General features: G+C 40.5%; 1 protein-coding gene across 1 annotated transcript in view; it reads left to right on the top strand.

The window, feature by feature from the left end:
* Positions 1-4336: 4336 nt before the first annotated feature.
* The window catches only part of LOC140947686 (uncharacterized), a 33780-nt gene continuing 23041 nt past the window's right edge, over positions 4337-15075 (top strand). The window contains exons 1-5 of the mRNA XM_073396862.1: positions 4337-4455; positions 4547-4671; positions 6320-6468; positions 13266-13467; positions 14264-14422. Of these exons, the coding sequence (XP_073252963.1) occupies positions 4427-4455; positions 4547-4671; positions 6320-6468; positions 13266-13467; positions 14264-14422 (664 nt within the window). The 5' untranslated portion in view covers positions 4337-4426. The remainder of the gene's footprint in view (positions 4456-4546; positions 4672-6319; positions 6469-13265; positions 13468-14263; positions 14423-15075) is intronic.

Genomic DNA, 15075 nt, shown 5'->3' with positions numbered 1-15075 from the left:
TGTTTAGGGTGTCAACTTTCCGGTTGGCGTGTTGTCAAAACTCAGTTCCTGTGAAAACAATTATTGAGACAAAGCAGTAATCCATCTATTCCCAAAGGACCTCAAAGGAGCTTCTCTTTCGAAAAGGATCTTTTAAACTACTACTTTCTAAATGTTTTTCTAGTTAAATAACAGTCTGCTCGCATCTTTTTACAAACTAACCGTCATTTAATTTGTCCTCTGGCCTTTTTCGTATTTATTTTTTAAATCGCTCTGGAAATCTCCCGACGGGAGGCCACCAACAGGGTTTGGCGAGATGTGGGATTTGGCTAAAAAAGGTAATTGGTGCTGATACTCGGGATGCGAGCTAAAAATAGGAGCGGGACACGTATATTTATGACGAGCCACGAGCGGTTTGAGGCGTCGTTTTATGAATTACGTAAGGCTCTCTTCAAATTTTGTTTTTTTGAAGAGTTTAATATACGCAATCATGTTGCTTCAATCACCCTTGGTAAAGGAAAAAAAACCTCTGTTTACCGACCCCGGAAAGTGACACTGTAATCTGTGAGAGGTTTAGGTCGGCGGTTTGTAGCTGAGAGTTTTACTATTGATTTGAAAACCAGGACTGAATATTAAGGGAAGACATCGCGTTCTCTAATAGACCTAATATTTCCGCTGTGAATTTACGTGTGGGATCTCCGACCTTGCATAAGGTCCCTATTGAATGTACTCTTCAATATCCAACAAATAAACTGTGAAAACCAGGAAAACATTTGGGTGGTCTTCCCTGGGTTTTTTTATTCTCGTGCGCTTGCAATTGGTCTGCCATGAAAAAAACGATGTGGGGAAAACTACACTGTAAATCTTTAATGTTGGTCACTGCTGACAATTGTGGTTTTCCATTCTTCTTGACGGTAATGATAACTAAGACGAAGGTAAAAAGGACTTCTGAAGGTGTAGCTGGCAGCTGGGATTGTTGTGCCCGGGGGGCTTTGGCGGCGGAGCCGCTACGCGAAGCAAGCGGCGACGCCGCGAGGAAAATCCCGCCTTTCAAATTACTTATGGGTTTTGAATAGCTCACTTCGAAAACTCGGAGTGGTAGCCTGGAACAGGAGCCGCTGCTGCCTGGAACCTTAACTAAGCGGCGAGGCATTTATGGGATGGTTTGGGGGGCGGGGGGAAGGGGAGGGACAAATAGAGCAGCAACCTGTGTGACCTTGTGCACAAATAACTTCAAGAACTCCCCTGTGTACCAAAGGCAAGACGTATCAATGAAGCGAGAATATCTACGTTTGCTTCGAAACGCTAATTTTAAGTTGAACTACGCTAACACACGGATTTGCATTCTTCTGGTTTTTCTCGAGGTAAAATCCCCTCAGGCACATTTTCCTCCGTCAGCTTTACAGTTTTATGTCTTTTCTTTTATTTCCACCTTCCGATTTTTTTTCCTAAGCCTGAGCTATGCCACCCACTTTTGTCACCATGGTTATAGATCTATTTGATTAGCCAATCAGGAAAGGCGGTGTAATGGAAAACTGTCGCAATCTTTTCGCGGGTCCGCCGCTAAACTACAGCACTCGCCTGCTAATCTTTCCAGCTACGCAGGCTACCAGAGGTGGAACGCTTTCTCCCACAAATTTAGGCATACTGGACCAGTAGTTGCAACATTTATTCGCGTAATGCCGTTGGGTTTGCCAGTGTCGAATTTTTTACTGCTCCTTTTTGTTTGTTTGTCTGTTGGTTTTTTACAAAAAAATTCCTCCGGGCAAATACCACGCCTGAAACGAGTAGCTGCAAATCAATCTACCGATAGTTATGTAAATTCACTGTGAAGCTGTTGAAATGCACAGTTGTTGTCTACTTACCTTCACGATGCCCCTTTCCGCGGATTGAACATTCACTGTTGACAAGTGCTGAAGAGGAAAGAAGTCATCAGTGTAAAATGGCTTGAGGAGAATGTTTTACTAAATCCTACTGAAACGGTAGAAAGCAGCAACTGATAATTTTAACGGAATTTCAAACAGGTAAGAAGTATAAGTGACTTCTTATTTGCTCGGTAACCAGTACCAAACTGGTCGCTGATTCATTTGAACCATACTTATCATTTTAGTTTTTAAAAAAGCACAAGGTAACATTACGTTTCAGTCGAAGTACACTCTTGCTTATTCCCATCTTTGAAAGCAATTTTCAGTCAGCTAATTAGCAAGGAAAAATGACATTAAATTTTACATTTTATCAATTTGCATAACGTAGTAACGAAGTCGGCGAAAAAAAGCATTATAAAAAAACTTTTTTCCGAATAATGGTTCCTATTCAAGAATTAATTAAAGCTCGCCAAAGTTTACTGCAGGTAATATTTTGCACTCAGCACCAGCATGTGAGAATGTATGGACAACCATATCGCCTTTATTCCACCTCGTTCATTTTTTTAAATGATAGCGATTTCTCTGGAAATGAATTCTAAAGGACTAGTTTTAAGTTAAAAAAAAAAGAAAAGAAAAGAAATTTGTGGTCCGCTGTTCACTTCCCCTATGAAACATGAGACATTTCAAGCCGTAGTCGGGCAACAACGGCCACGGACAAAAAAGGGTGATACACGTGCAAATTAAGTTGTTGTTTTGTTAATTTAAACCTATATGTTGTTCACGGTCTCTTTTGTCGCCATTGTATTTGCTTAAGCTCCCTAATGTTTGAAGGCCCTCCAACCACCTCTGTTTTAAGAGTTGTCCAACGTTTGGTACTCTCACTTACAGAACGACGTTCCATACTGTTTTCAGGGACATACTTGAGTGGCCGCAAAACTCCTATGGGACCTGAAGCAGGTCATTATAAAACTCCCAGATTACCTTTCGGTCTTTGCTTAGAGGCTTTTTGCTTTTCTTCCGACAACGTTTTTTGAAATAGCTGTATCTTAAGGTATCGCCTTCCTAGTAGCATCTCATGACATAATTATGCGATTACCACAAGGCAGTTTCCATTCTTCCTGAGTTAAATAATTCTAACTCTAAGGTTCGTTTGCAGTTTGGTTCTCTAAGTAGCAACTCGTCACTGGAATTGCAAACTCCCAGCACCATCAAAATCAGGCGGAGAAAACTATCAATGCGGACAACATGAATTGGATACCTTTCTCCTGCTGGACTGACTTTTCCTCTTTTACAGAACATCTTTAACAAGGGCAGGGTCAGTTTCTTCACAGTCCCAATTGCCGTATCATCATCATCATCATCATCATAATCACCACCACCACCACCACTATTATCATTATTTTTTCGACTATTTTGAAAAAAGGCTGTCTTTAATGTAAATTATGGCAAAGAAATATGGATAAATAGGGCAAGAAAATTCTGGTAACATAAGTTCAGTTTAAAAATGAGAAGATTTGGGGCTAAAAAGTTGCTAGAATGAGCCAGTTATAAAAGGCTTTATAAGGTAGATGCATAAATAGAGAGTGACTAACTTGTGTGAGTGAAAATTATATTTGCCCAAAAGTGACTAGGAGTCTCTAAGTACATAATTAGTTACAAGTATTATGGGGTAGGAGTTCTGAGAGGCCAGGGGCACATAGGCCAGCTAAAATTGACCCTGATTATACCTCACCCCACCCTAACAGCATCTCAAGGGGATATTTAAAGTCAAAAAAGTCAATTTACCACAGGCATCCCAAACCAAGAGATGGCTCTTGCCCAAACACATTAACTGAAGCGAGCGCTTGCTAAAAATTAGCCTAAAGCAGAACATCTGGTATTGTTGCGTAACGAAGCGACTTATAGGGTTCATGGAACAGTAAAAAATTCGAAAACCCTCGCCTTATCTCAGCTTATTGTAAAGAAACGAAATAAAATACTCTCGTCTGTGCTGTATTTTGTGTACATGAGGCGATCCCCGGGGGTTACTGCCATATATGAGCTATACAGTTATGTGCCGCTGTGAAGAGCTTTCAAGCAGTTTACTCTAGGACAGGGTAAGATAGGTGCATTAGTGTAGTATAGGGTAGCAAAATTCACTTGAACAAGCTCTGGTAGCTAAGGGTTCCAGGGTTCCAGGGTCCCAGCGGCACATCCGCACCCAAAAAGTCCTAAAGTATCCCCCCGCCTCCCCCTCCCCCCCAAAGGCGATCCTGGTTTTGCCATACTGTCCTAAAGTTAAGACAAGAACTATATGAACCGGTCGCTACTCAACATTACCAGCCTGTTGGGATGCCCATGAATTTACAAGCTGAGAAACCCGTGATCCCGATTATGTTTGAGAAAGTCCGTTCATGGATTACTGTTTTGCATTTTACACGTACTACCCTATTTATCAGTTTGAAATTTGATATTATGGCTCTTGTATGGGATCATTTCCAAAAATTATAGGAGGAACTAGGATATAAGGTTACCTAGTTGAAGTACATTTCTGAAAAGTGCCGCAGCGCCCGAACTTCCACTTTAACTACGAAGAATTGAACATGGCCAACCTAATGCTGTTGCGCTGTTTGTAAGTTCAATCTAAATGGTATCAATTTAATCCATCAGTTTATTTGGCTTTTTTATTTACCCGTGCGTGTTTCAATCCGTGTTTCTTGTAGCGTATGCTTTGGGGTCTTCATCGGTTCGACGGTGTATCCTTCTACGGCAACTTTTTTCCCGTGGTTACGGCGAGATATTGCCGAGAAACAGTCTTTGCGACATCTACGACGGAGATCAAATAATGGTAAGCCGCGTTTTTATAGTTTCACCATGACCAAACGAGTAAATCATTTCTTCAAGAGCTTTACACGCATCAATGGAGATCTTTTAAAAAATAGGGAATCGATATGTACAAGCTAATAATACTTGGAACTGAATTAGTTGTCGCACTCTATGAAATACACTTCTAAAGGATCCTCTAGCTTCTAAAGTGGCTGGAATTCGAAGTCGAAAGAGAGAGATGGTGATTTGTTTCAATAATAAACGGAAGCGAACAGTTCGCCAAGAGAATAATGCTACAACAAGAACATTCTTGTGCCTCCGTGCAAGTTGAAAGGAAGTTGTTAGTGGGGGTGGGGGAATATGCACCATTGACGCATATTGGTGAAACACTTGTATTTAACCACTCAAAGGAAAACCTCTTTTAACCTTAAATATTGTATTTGATAATGCTTGTTTCTGGGTCTTAAAATGTAAACTACAGCTGCAGTATTTCCCCCGGGGAGGTTTTGTCAAGCACATTATGTGCTATTTACCTAACAGACTTTAATATTACAGGATAATCTGGGCAGGCTCCCATTTTTCTTTCAGTGGATAACCTGGGCCAGCTTTCATTTGTTTTAGAGAATGAAAGAAATGAGGTACATTGTATTTCAGGGTACCTCTTAAGAGAAACGTGGACAAGGACTGCCCCCCAGGGATTGCTTTCTTCTTCCGTTATCTTTGAAGGTCTCGATATATCAACTGGACATTCAGCAGTGTGAAATCAGTTGTGAAGCGGAAGTGGTGCTGAAATATGGAGCACGTCCATTCGCGCTGTGATTATTTTATATACTAAGAAAAATTATTTTGTCCAAGTAATTCCCTCTGTACCTACTGTCAAAACAGCCTTATCCACTCAGCGGGTTGTTGACATTGAAATACCGTATTTATCTCACCAACTTTAGAAAGGAAGTAACATCATGTGTTATTTTTGTCATGTCTTTACCTGATAAGCGATATCTGTATGACCTATTGGTCCACTAGACTGTTGGGGTTCATCCATCAAGAAAACGAAATCATACGGAATCGTGATTTTGTTCAGGCCATTAAATATCTACTTTATTTCCAAAAACTCAAACCTTGTATTGGTTTTTTCAATTCAGATTAGACCCTTTAACTTATCATTAACGCCAATATGCAGGAGAAAATAAAGGTGAAATCCACAAAAAAAATCACTAGAGAATGCCAAAAAAAACCGCGTTACTCGTAAACAAAGTCAAACTGGAAACGTGTGCCCATTCATAAAGCAAGTACCATACTTGTCTTTGCTTTACGTCACAAATTTTTACAGCACCTTGCTAGTTCAAAATCAAAAGATAAATCATCGTCTACTACGTTCATCCGGACGATCATAATCAACCACTTATGAAATGACTCCTGGGTTCAAACCTTTCACAGCTTTAAAAAATCTGCCGCCACCTGAAACAAAGTCTTTCTATTAGGAGTAAAACACATGCATGTTCAGCTGAATCTGACGAAGTCAATGAACCAGAAGTCCTGAAAGGTGAATGAGTAAGACATAAACCAAGACTCTCTTAGCCTGCGAATACAGCCTGTCATTTCTAAATCATTTCCCATGTCTTGCTAGTTTTGCCAACTGTTTCAGCTTTCTGAATTTTTTTACCTTTCAGTTCAGTGTGGAGGAGACCTAACCACCAACGGCACTGGTGAAATTACAAGTCCCCGTTTCCCTTCAAACTATCCTCATGACGCGAATTGTGAGTGGAAAATCTGCGTCGATCAAGGCTCGCGAATAAAATTGACATTTAGCGACTTTGAAGTAAGTGATAGTGTGCATTTTGAGTAGATTAGTGTACAAAGCACGTGATATAGAAGAAAGTTGACCAGTTTCAATGATTGCATGTCATCATTGTCGAAAGGTAAGAAATTAGCATCGTTTGTTATTCAGTGTAACCCTACTAATACTACCTTCGGTTGATCATGTTACCTTTTGCGGTATTTGACTCGGTAAAATGATGCTTAAACCTTTTAAAACTATACACCATTTTAAGGTTGTGCTTGAGACCAGAATGGTGGGTCTAATTGCACACTTGGATTATTGCACACTTGCACACTTGGATCACATCTCTTAAATACTCCTTATTCGATGGTTTAGCATATAATACGTGCGGATATTTTGCGACTTGCGTGATATTTTTCGGAGCCCCGCAGGGGCGAGGAAAAATACGAGCAATGAGCAAAATGTCCGCTCGTATTATATGCTAAACCATCGAATAAGAGGTTTATTATTCCACTACAAAAAAATTGTTATTTGAAAATTGGCTTCTATTTTTCTGGTAAGAGTATTCAGAGACACCCTGATTCTGTCTGTGAGAATGACGTTAACAATTAGCAAAATGTTCGCACGTATTATATGCCAAACCATTGAATGAGAGGTTAATTATTTTACTGCAAAAGAAAAATGGTATTTTGGCTTCTTTTTGCTAATAAGAGTATCCAAAAGATCCTGATTCTGTCAGCCATAGTTGCTCCTTTTGAATCCGCCGGTATTCGCCCTGTTGTAAACCGGTTAAACCAGGACACTACAGTGTATTACGGCCTCGTATTTTACTTGTTCTCTTGACCTTATATGGTAAAATGACATAATAGTGGAATAATAATGGATGGTATTACACGTTTTTTTGCGGGAAACTGGGTCAGAATACTTCCCGCAAATTCAAAACAGACCCATAATTCAAATCAACGCAACTCCGACCCAGTCTCACCCAGCTAATTCACTATTTTCAGATGGATCAAAACGAAACTTGTTTACACACCAAAATTTTGCATAACCGTTGTTTCCAATTTCTCCCGCACCAGGTATTACAGTAGTCTGAAGAGAAATACAAGACATAATATATGCAAAATTTTAGGGGATAAACAAGGTGCATTGTGGTCTATGTGAAAGTTATGAATGCTGCAATGAATCTGTGTATTACGAAAGCCGAGGAGGGTTTTCCGACTTCTGACTTCCGACTTCCGACTTCAGACTTAAGACTTCATACTTCAAAGTTCAGACTTCAGACTTGACAAAGTTCGAACTCCGGATTTCTGATTTCTGACCGTTGAGACTAAATGCTGCATGGTTAGACTTCTGACCTCCTACTTCCCACTTCCCACTTCTGACTTCCGACTTCCGATTTCCGACCTCCGATTTCCAACTTCCCACTTCCCACTTCCAACTTCCGACTTCCGACTTGAATCCTCTGTCAGGCTCGATTGCCGCTCAATCCGCCACGCGGGTTAATGCTCAAGTTCAAGGCTCAGCAGAAAGAACGGCTGTACCGTTCTAGCCACAAAAGAGAACAACTAAAGTTGCTCCTGTAAAAGCAACTAAGCACAAAGCCAATCAGCCAGCTGATGAGGTTCGCTTGGGGAACCGAAACCATGGTTTTGCCTGGTCACAAAGTGGCAACAGTGATGACAAAACAGTCTAAACACTGTTAAGGTGACTCGACCCAGTTTTTTTGGGGGGGTACCATCCTAATTTGAAGCTCTCTGGTATCCCCACCTTTACTTTTATCGTAAGTCTAACACATAGAATGGATAACATATACATCAATCTACAATATAACATAAAATTTTTGGCGATCGGAGTAAATGTCACGTGGTTATAATGCCACGCCCCTTTGAGGTCTGAGTCGAAAATCTGCTGTTGCCGGCATTTTTTCGTGAAAATCTCTCGGCTACACATAGTGCGCAGTAGTGCCTTGCGCTGAACAGAGTTTCACCAAAATCGCAAAGACCCAATTCGAGAAATTCAGTGGTTTCCAAATTTAGGTCATAATTTATGCGAAAATGATGAGCAAACTTTACACGGATTATATCTAATAAACTATGAGATTCATCTCTTTATTTTGGGCATCGTTATAACAGATGGGTCCTTGCAAGTCAGCAAAACGCTTTAGGGCCTTGTAAATGCGCGCGATTTCAAGCAAAGCAAACATATAGAAATTATAGTTTTCGCTATTTGTTGACGTTTGTCAGCGTTTAAGAGTCAATCTCACGAAAAAAGTATTTTCTTAAAAATTCGTAGTTTTTTTTCCTTCAAATTTTTTCAGGGCCACAATTGATTAACTAACTACCCGGACTCTGAATTTCATGGTCATTGAAAAACTGTGACATTATCTTCTATAAGCCCAAACTTGAGTAAACATTGAAGATTTTTAGCGTTTTGGCTGAGTTTGTGCTTTGGGAGTTGTCTATTGTTTCTAGTCTGTCATTATACAGCATTCTTGTTCAGCACGCGTGCAAAGACCGCGCTTGGCTGACTTCCGAATGCTCACCGAGATATAATAATTTTGGTACAGTGAGACAGGCCATCGCTTGATACATTGAGGTTTAAGTCACAATTTTTAATCAATTCTCGTGCTTCTTGTGCCTTTGCAACAAAATCAAGAAGTGCTACACACTAAATCTACTTACTATTAAAAAAATATCATTTTTTCATAGGTTTAATGCAAGCCAATAATTAAACCAAGTCGTGACGGGAATATCTCGGTGAGCATTCGGAAGTCAGCCAAGCGTGGTCATTGCACGCGTGCTGAACAAGAATGCTGTATAATGACAGACTAGAAACAATAGACAACTCCCAAAGCACAAACTCAGCCAAAACGCTAAAAATCTTCAATGTTTACTCAAGTTTGGGCTTATAGAAGATAATGTCACAGTTTTTCAATGACCATGAAATTCAGAGTCCGGGTAGTTAGTTAATCAATTGTGGCCCTGAAAAAATTTGAAGGAAAAAAAACAACGAATTTTTAAGAAAATGCTTTTTTCGTGAGATTGACTCTTAAACGCTGACAAACGTCAACAAATAGCGAAAACTATAATTTCTATATGTTTGCTTTGCTTGAAATCGCGCGCATTTACAAGGTCTTAAAGCGTTTTGCTGACTTGCAAGGACCCATCTGTTATAACGATGCCCAAAATAAAGAGATGAATCTCATAGTTTATTAGATATAATCCGTGTAAAGTTTGCTCATCATTTTCGCATAAATTATGACCTAAATTTGGAAACCACTGAATTTCTCGAATTGGGTCTTTCCGATTTTGGTGAAACTCTGTTCAGCGTAAGGCACTAATGCGCACTATGTGTAGCCGAGAGATTTTCACGAAAAAATGCCGGCAACAGCAGATTTTCGACTCAGACCTCAAAGGGGCGTGGCATTATAACCACGTGACATTTACTCCGATCGCCAAAAATTTTATGTTATATTGTAGATTGATGTATATGTTATCCATTCTATGTGTTAGACTTACGATAAAAGTAAAGGTGGGGATACCAGAGAGCTTCAAAGTAGGATGGTACCCCCCCCAAAAAAACTGGGTCGAGTCACCTTAAGCTTATTAAAAACCTATAACCAAGGAAGGAAGTACACGCTCCAGTCAAAAGACTCACATTTTCTCAAGTTAAGAAAAACACTAAGCTGGAATCTACTGAGTCACAATGCATTCTCCATAGTTGATGCAGCTTCATTTTAAGCTGCACTTCATTTCTATTACTTTGGATCTGTAAATCACTATCCGTGATAATTCAACATCCTTCAAAGAAAACTAACGAGCTGGGCCCAGCGTGATACAGCATTGTATATTCACGGACTAAAAACAGTCACATAGTTATTCAGGCCCAGAAGGCACTTTGGAGAAAATTAGAGCCCTTACTTGGCCGTAATAAAAAACCTTAAAGAATATGCTCTTGAATCAGAGGGCAAATCCTGTCGACCAGAGACAAAAACCACAGCAAATCGATATGTATGCCATGACCTCTCATTGCGAAATAGGCGGCTTAACCAGAGCCTTCTAGAGCATAATCTACCCAGCAGAAGGGAAAAAAACGTTTTTGGAAACAAACAGCATTTTAGCATAAGGTAAAAGTCGTGTAGGCCTATCTCCGTCTTTCCTTGCTACGGAAGTTGGAAGTCGGAAGTCGGAAGTCGGAAGTCGGAAGTCGGAAGTCGGAAGTCGGAAGTCGGAAGTTGGAAGTTGGAAGTTGGAAGTTGGAAGTTGGAAGTTGGAAGTTGGAAGTCGGAAGTCGGAACACCCTCCTCGGCTTTCGTAGTGTATTGTTGGTTTTCAGTGTCGCGCCATTCAAAATAGATCAAAATATAAATCAAAACCATTCGACAGATAAAGTCCAGAATCTGGGAAATGAAAGGAGGTAAATATACAAAGACCCTCGCCAAGATTTGGGTCGAAGGAATAATTTGTATACGAGATATCCGAGGAATGATGTTTTACCCAAATTTACAGAGCTTTGTATGGAGACGCCATGCTAGAGCTCATCCGGATGAGCTCCAACATGGCGGACGGAAACCAACAGAAACATCTGTTACCGAGCTTTTCTACAAAAGCGTGAATTTACTCCTAGAGGAACTCATAAACAATAAGGAAATACTTTTTCTAACACTTGAACTGTTTAGATAGCAAAATTCCTCTAAAAAAGTAGCTTTTTTAACCTAAATGACAGCTCTCTCGGCCGTCATGTAAATGCTGCGTCACGCAAAAGCTTAGAAATTCAAGCGTACTCTATTACAAAACCAAGAACCCTTTTGAAGCGAAAATTTGTTTGAAAATTAGTTTTCAGCTGCTCTAATACACCATGAAAGTAAAATCTCAGTAGGATCGATAGTTTTGTAGTTTGAATTCTAGTGACGTCATGTGAAAACCAACAACATGTATTCCAAAAGGATGAGTTTGATCGTCCGGGTGAACGTAGTCCTGAATAGGACTGTTGTTGTTGACAGTGACTTTCAGTACAACGGCAAACACTACAAATAGTTACACGGTACAGCTATGGGCTCTCCAGTTTCTGTTGTTGTAGCAGAAATTGTCATGCAAAACATAGAGGAACAAGCCCTAGCTACCTACACGCGAACGGTACCTCTTTGGTTACGTTACGTTGACGACACATTCACCGTCGTACACAAAGACGGAATCGACGATTTTCACGAACACCTTATCAGACAGAACGCGGACATACAGTTCATCAAGGAGATCGAAGAAAATGGTAAGATACCTTTTCTAGACTGCTTGGTCACTCGCGACAACAACAAACTAAAAACGACTATTTACAGAAAACCGACACATACCGACCGATTACTAGACCAGTCTTCGTACAACCCGACCTCTCACAAGGCTACTACTATCCGGACTCTGACGAGACGAACGCAACTAGTTTGCGACTCACCTGACAGCCTACAAGACGAGACTGATTATCTTAACAACGTTTTTAGTAAGAACAATTACAACACGGACTTTGTTAGACGGAACACTCACAGTAACACTGATTCCAACTCTCAGACCAACTCTGGCCCTGTTACGACAGCGACTTTACCGTACATCAGAGGCACCTCTGAAACTATTGCACGTATATTACAACCTTACAATTTACGTGTTGCGCACAAACCGATAACCACTTTACGGCGACTGCTTACTAATGTCAAGGACAAAGACAAACCGGAGGACAGACAGGCAGTAGTATACAAGATCAAATGCTGCGACTGCCAGGCTTCTTACATTGGTGAAACCGGCACAAACCTAAGCACGCGACTGACCGAACACAAACGCGCGATGAGGAATGGTGACGTCAACAATCACATTGCTGAGCACCATTTAAAGACGAAACATAAAATTGACTGGGACTCTGCGACATGTATACCGTATTCTACAGACTACTATCAACGTCTTACTTTAGAAAGCTGGTTTACTAACTTGGAACAAACGCCACTGAATCCTAGCCAACAGTTACCAGCGCTGTACAAACGACTTATTGACGAGATCAAGCAAAACTAACCACGAGAGAACAACTGGAGAACTGACAATTTGACTAACAATAGACGACTGTTTAACTGTGACAATAGACGGATCGAAACGCACCAATCACTGATCACGAGTCTTCATAGCCAATAATATCACGGCTTAACTGACAGACGACCAAAAACATTGCGACGTAATTGACCAATCAGATCAATAACCAGAGTATACCATCAACTGACGTGATACAACTCACTTTGACTCTGAAGATGACTACCGCACAGTTTGTCGAAACGTCAGTCACTGTCAACAACAACAGTCCTATTCAGGACTACGTTCACCCGGACGATCAAACTCAACCTTTTGAAATGACTCCTGGGTTCAAACCTTTCACAATATGTATTCCTTCAACGTAAGCGCTCACTTAAAACCCATTTGAACTAGCTACTCATAGTATAAACGTCACTTAGATTCGAATGGTAGGATTAACTAGAGAGATAAAACCGTAGATTATAACGAACTATAAATGGTAGTCGTTGGTTGTAACGGGGTGGTCCTAAATGAAGAGAATAACTGAACTTTTATTCGGGCCAAAGTGACCGTAATAATGAGTTCTAGGTTTAGCGGGGTTCCAGTTTATGTTTGCTATCAAGAGATTAGTTTTCGTCTCCATTTGATGATAGTATAAATTCACGTCTTTGTTCTTGTCGATTGACCTTCCTTTAGCTAGGTTCCATAGGCCGCCATTCCGGAAGAATACGGAAGGGGGGATGAATATCACGAAACATGCGTTAAAATATTGAGTGTCCGACCTCTTCGTAGGTGGAACCGAGCAACAACTGTGAGTACGATTCTCTTGAAGTCTATAATGGCGCCACTAAAGGACCGAGAAACAGAGTAGCTAAGTTATGTGGAAGTCAATTACCTGATCCTATAACGTCCACTGGCAATGAAATGATCTTGAGGTTCCACTCGGATTTCTCTGTTGCCTTCAAAGGCTTTAAGCTGCAATTTGTATCGACAGGTATTATGTTTTTTTTGGATTTTTTTAAAATTATCTTTTTAATGACATATGACCAGTTAAGGAAAAATTGCAACAAGGCATTTTAATCATGTGAGATTTGAGCGGTAGCTTGAAACTAACCGAAACATTGACCGTCAACTGATACGGATGGCTGTGAGCTAAGAACTTCAAAAATTAAACAATGCACAACGAACGGGATGCGGTTTTAGCTAAACGGAGAAACCTTTAAGGGACTACATAATTACCATCCACAGTGGCAGTCTCCATCGAACCTTTAAGGGAGGGACGGGGGGGGGGGTTGGAAAACTTTCACATGCAAACATTTTTATGTGCGGCTCCTGCTGCAAACAATTTTTTCTGTGTGTCTTCCAACCCTCTCCTCCCCCCGTAAAAAAAATGTAATAACGGTCTGTTCCCAACCAACACCCACTGTGCCTGACTCGTCCCAAGTCCTCTCGGGCTTAATATTTGTAAGTGGTCGCGGAACGGTCGCGGGAGACTATTATATGTACGACATCTGGGCGTAGATGGACAAACGACTAGGGACGAATTAGCCACTGTGCAGATAGCCTGGATAGCAACAGGCGTTCAAAGCGAAAGAGAAAAAGTGCGTGGGTCCCGATTTTGATCAACCCTTACAAGCTCCTGCTTTGCAGTATATTGTGCTTTTTGGAGTAGTAAAAAAAGTAGACAATAAATTCGAAGGTTAATTAAGGCTTTTGAAAGAAACAAAATGGCAATTACGACAAAACGTTTATTTATTTATTTATTTATTTATGTATTTCTATCTTTTAAGGCTGTGGCCGTACATTCACAGGATCAAGTGGCGTGATCACATCACCAAACCACCCTGACAATCACCCGGTGTCTCTGGATTGTTTGTATGTTATCCGGGTACCCGAGGGAAAAATAGTCACCCTTAGTTTTTCGCACTTTGATCTGGAGGGCGCTGATGGTAGGTTACTCAACAAAAACGTTTACCATGATGATAATTTCGATTGAGCGGTCGTACAGCGGTCGTAAATATTTTGTAAAAAGTGTGAGTAGCAATCGTTTTTTTCTTTTCTTTCTTTCTTCCTCCCCTTCCTTTTTTCTTTCTTTCTATTTTCGTACCGTAGGATGTTCTTGCACAGTATCGCGAGCAACATGGCGGAAAGTGAGTTAATGACCATAAGAATCCAGATTTAAAAAAAAAAAAAAAAACAGAAATTTCTTTGGCGCAAAATGAAAAAAACTGTTGTCGGAAAGTTTCGCACTTAATCTTAAGTTCATGTAGCCAATCGATGAAGCGAGGGAAACAAGGACGCGAGAAAGAGTAGAATAGAGGTGTTAGAGGGGAGGGGAGGGGAGAAATGAGGAAGTGTTTGCTTCTTTTCGTCCCTCTTGCTCCTTTTCGCTTTCTTTTTCTCTTTCCCGTTCCCAGTCTCTAAACATTTACTATGGTGACGATTAATGTGTTGCGCAACATCATATTTCTTCATTGTTCAATGATAAAGTACGACCGAGGATTTGGCCAACAAGGTATTCTTGGATTCCCCCCAACATTTACATCTTCCTCTTTTTTTTTTCCAGATCAGCACTTTTCACAAACTTTGTTTGTTAACTGCA

This window comes from Porites lutea, chromosome 9 (assembly GCF_958299795.1).
Source record: "Porites lutea chromosome 9, jaPorLute2.1, whole genome shotgun sequence".
Taxonomy (NCBI): Eukaryota; Metazoa; Cnidaria; class Anthozoa; order Scleractinia; family Poritidae; genus Porites; species Porites lutea.
Note: the sequence above shows the minus strand (reverse complement) of the source record. Positions and strands in the feature narration are given on the sequence as shown.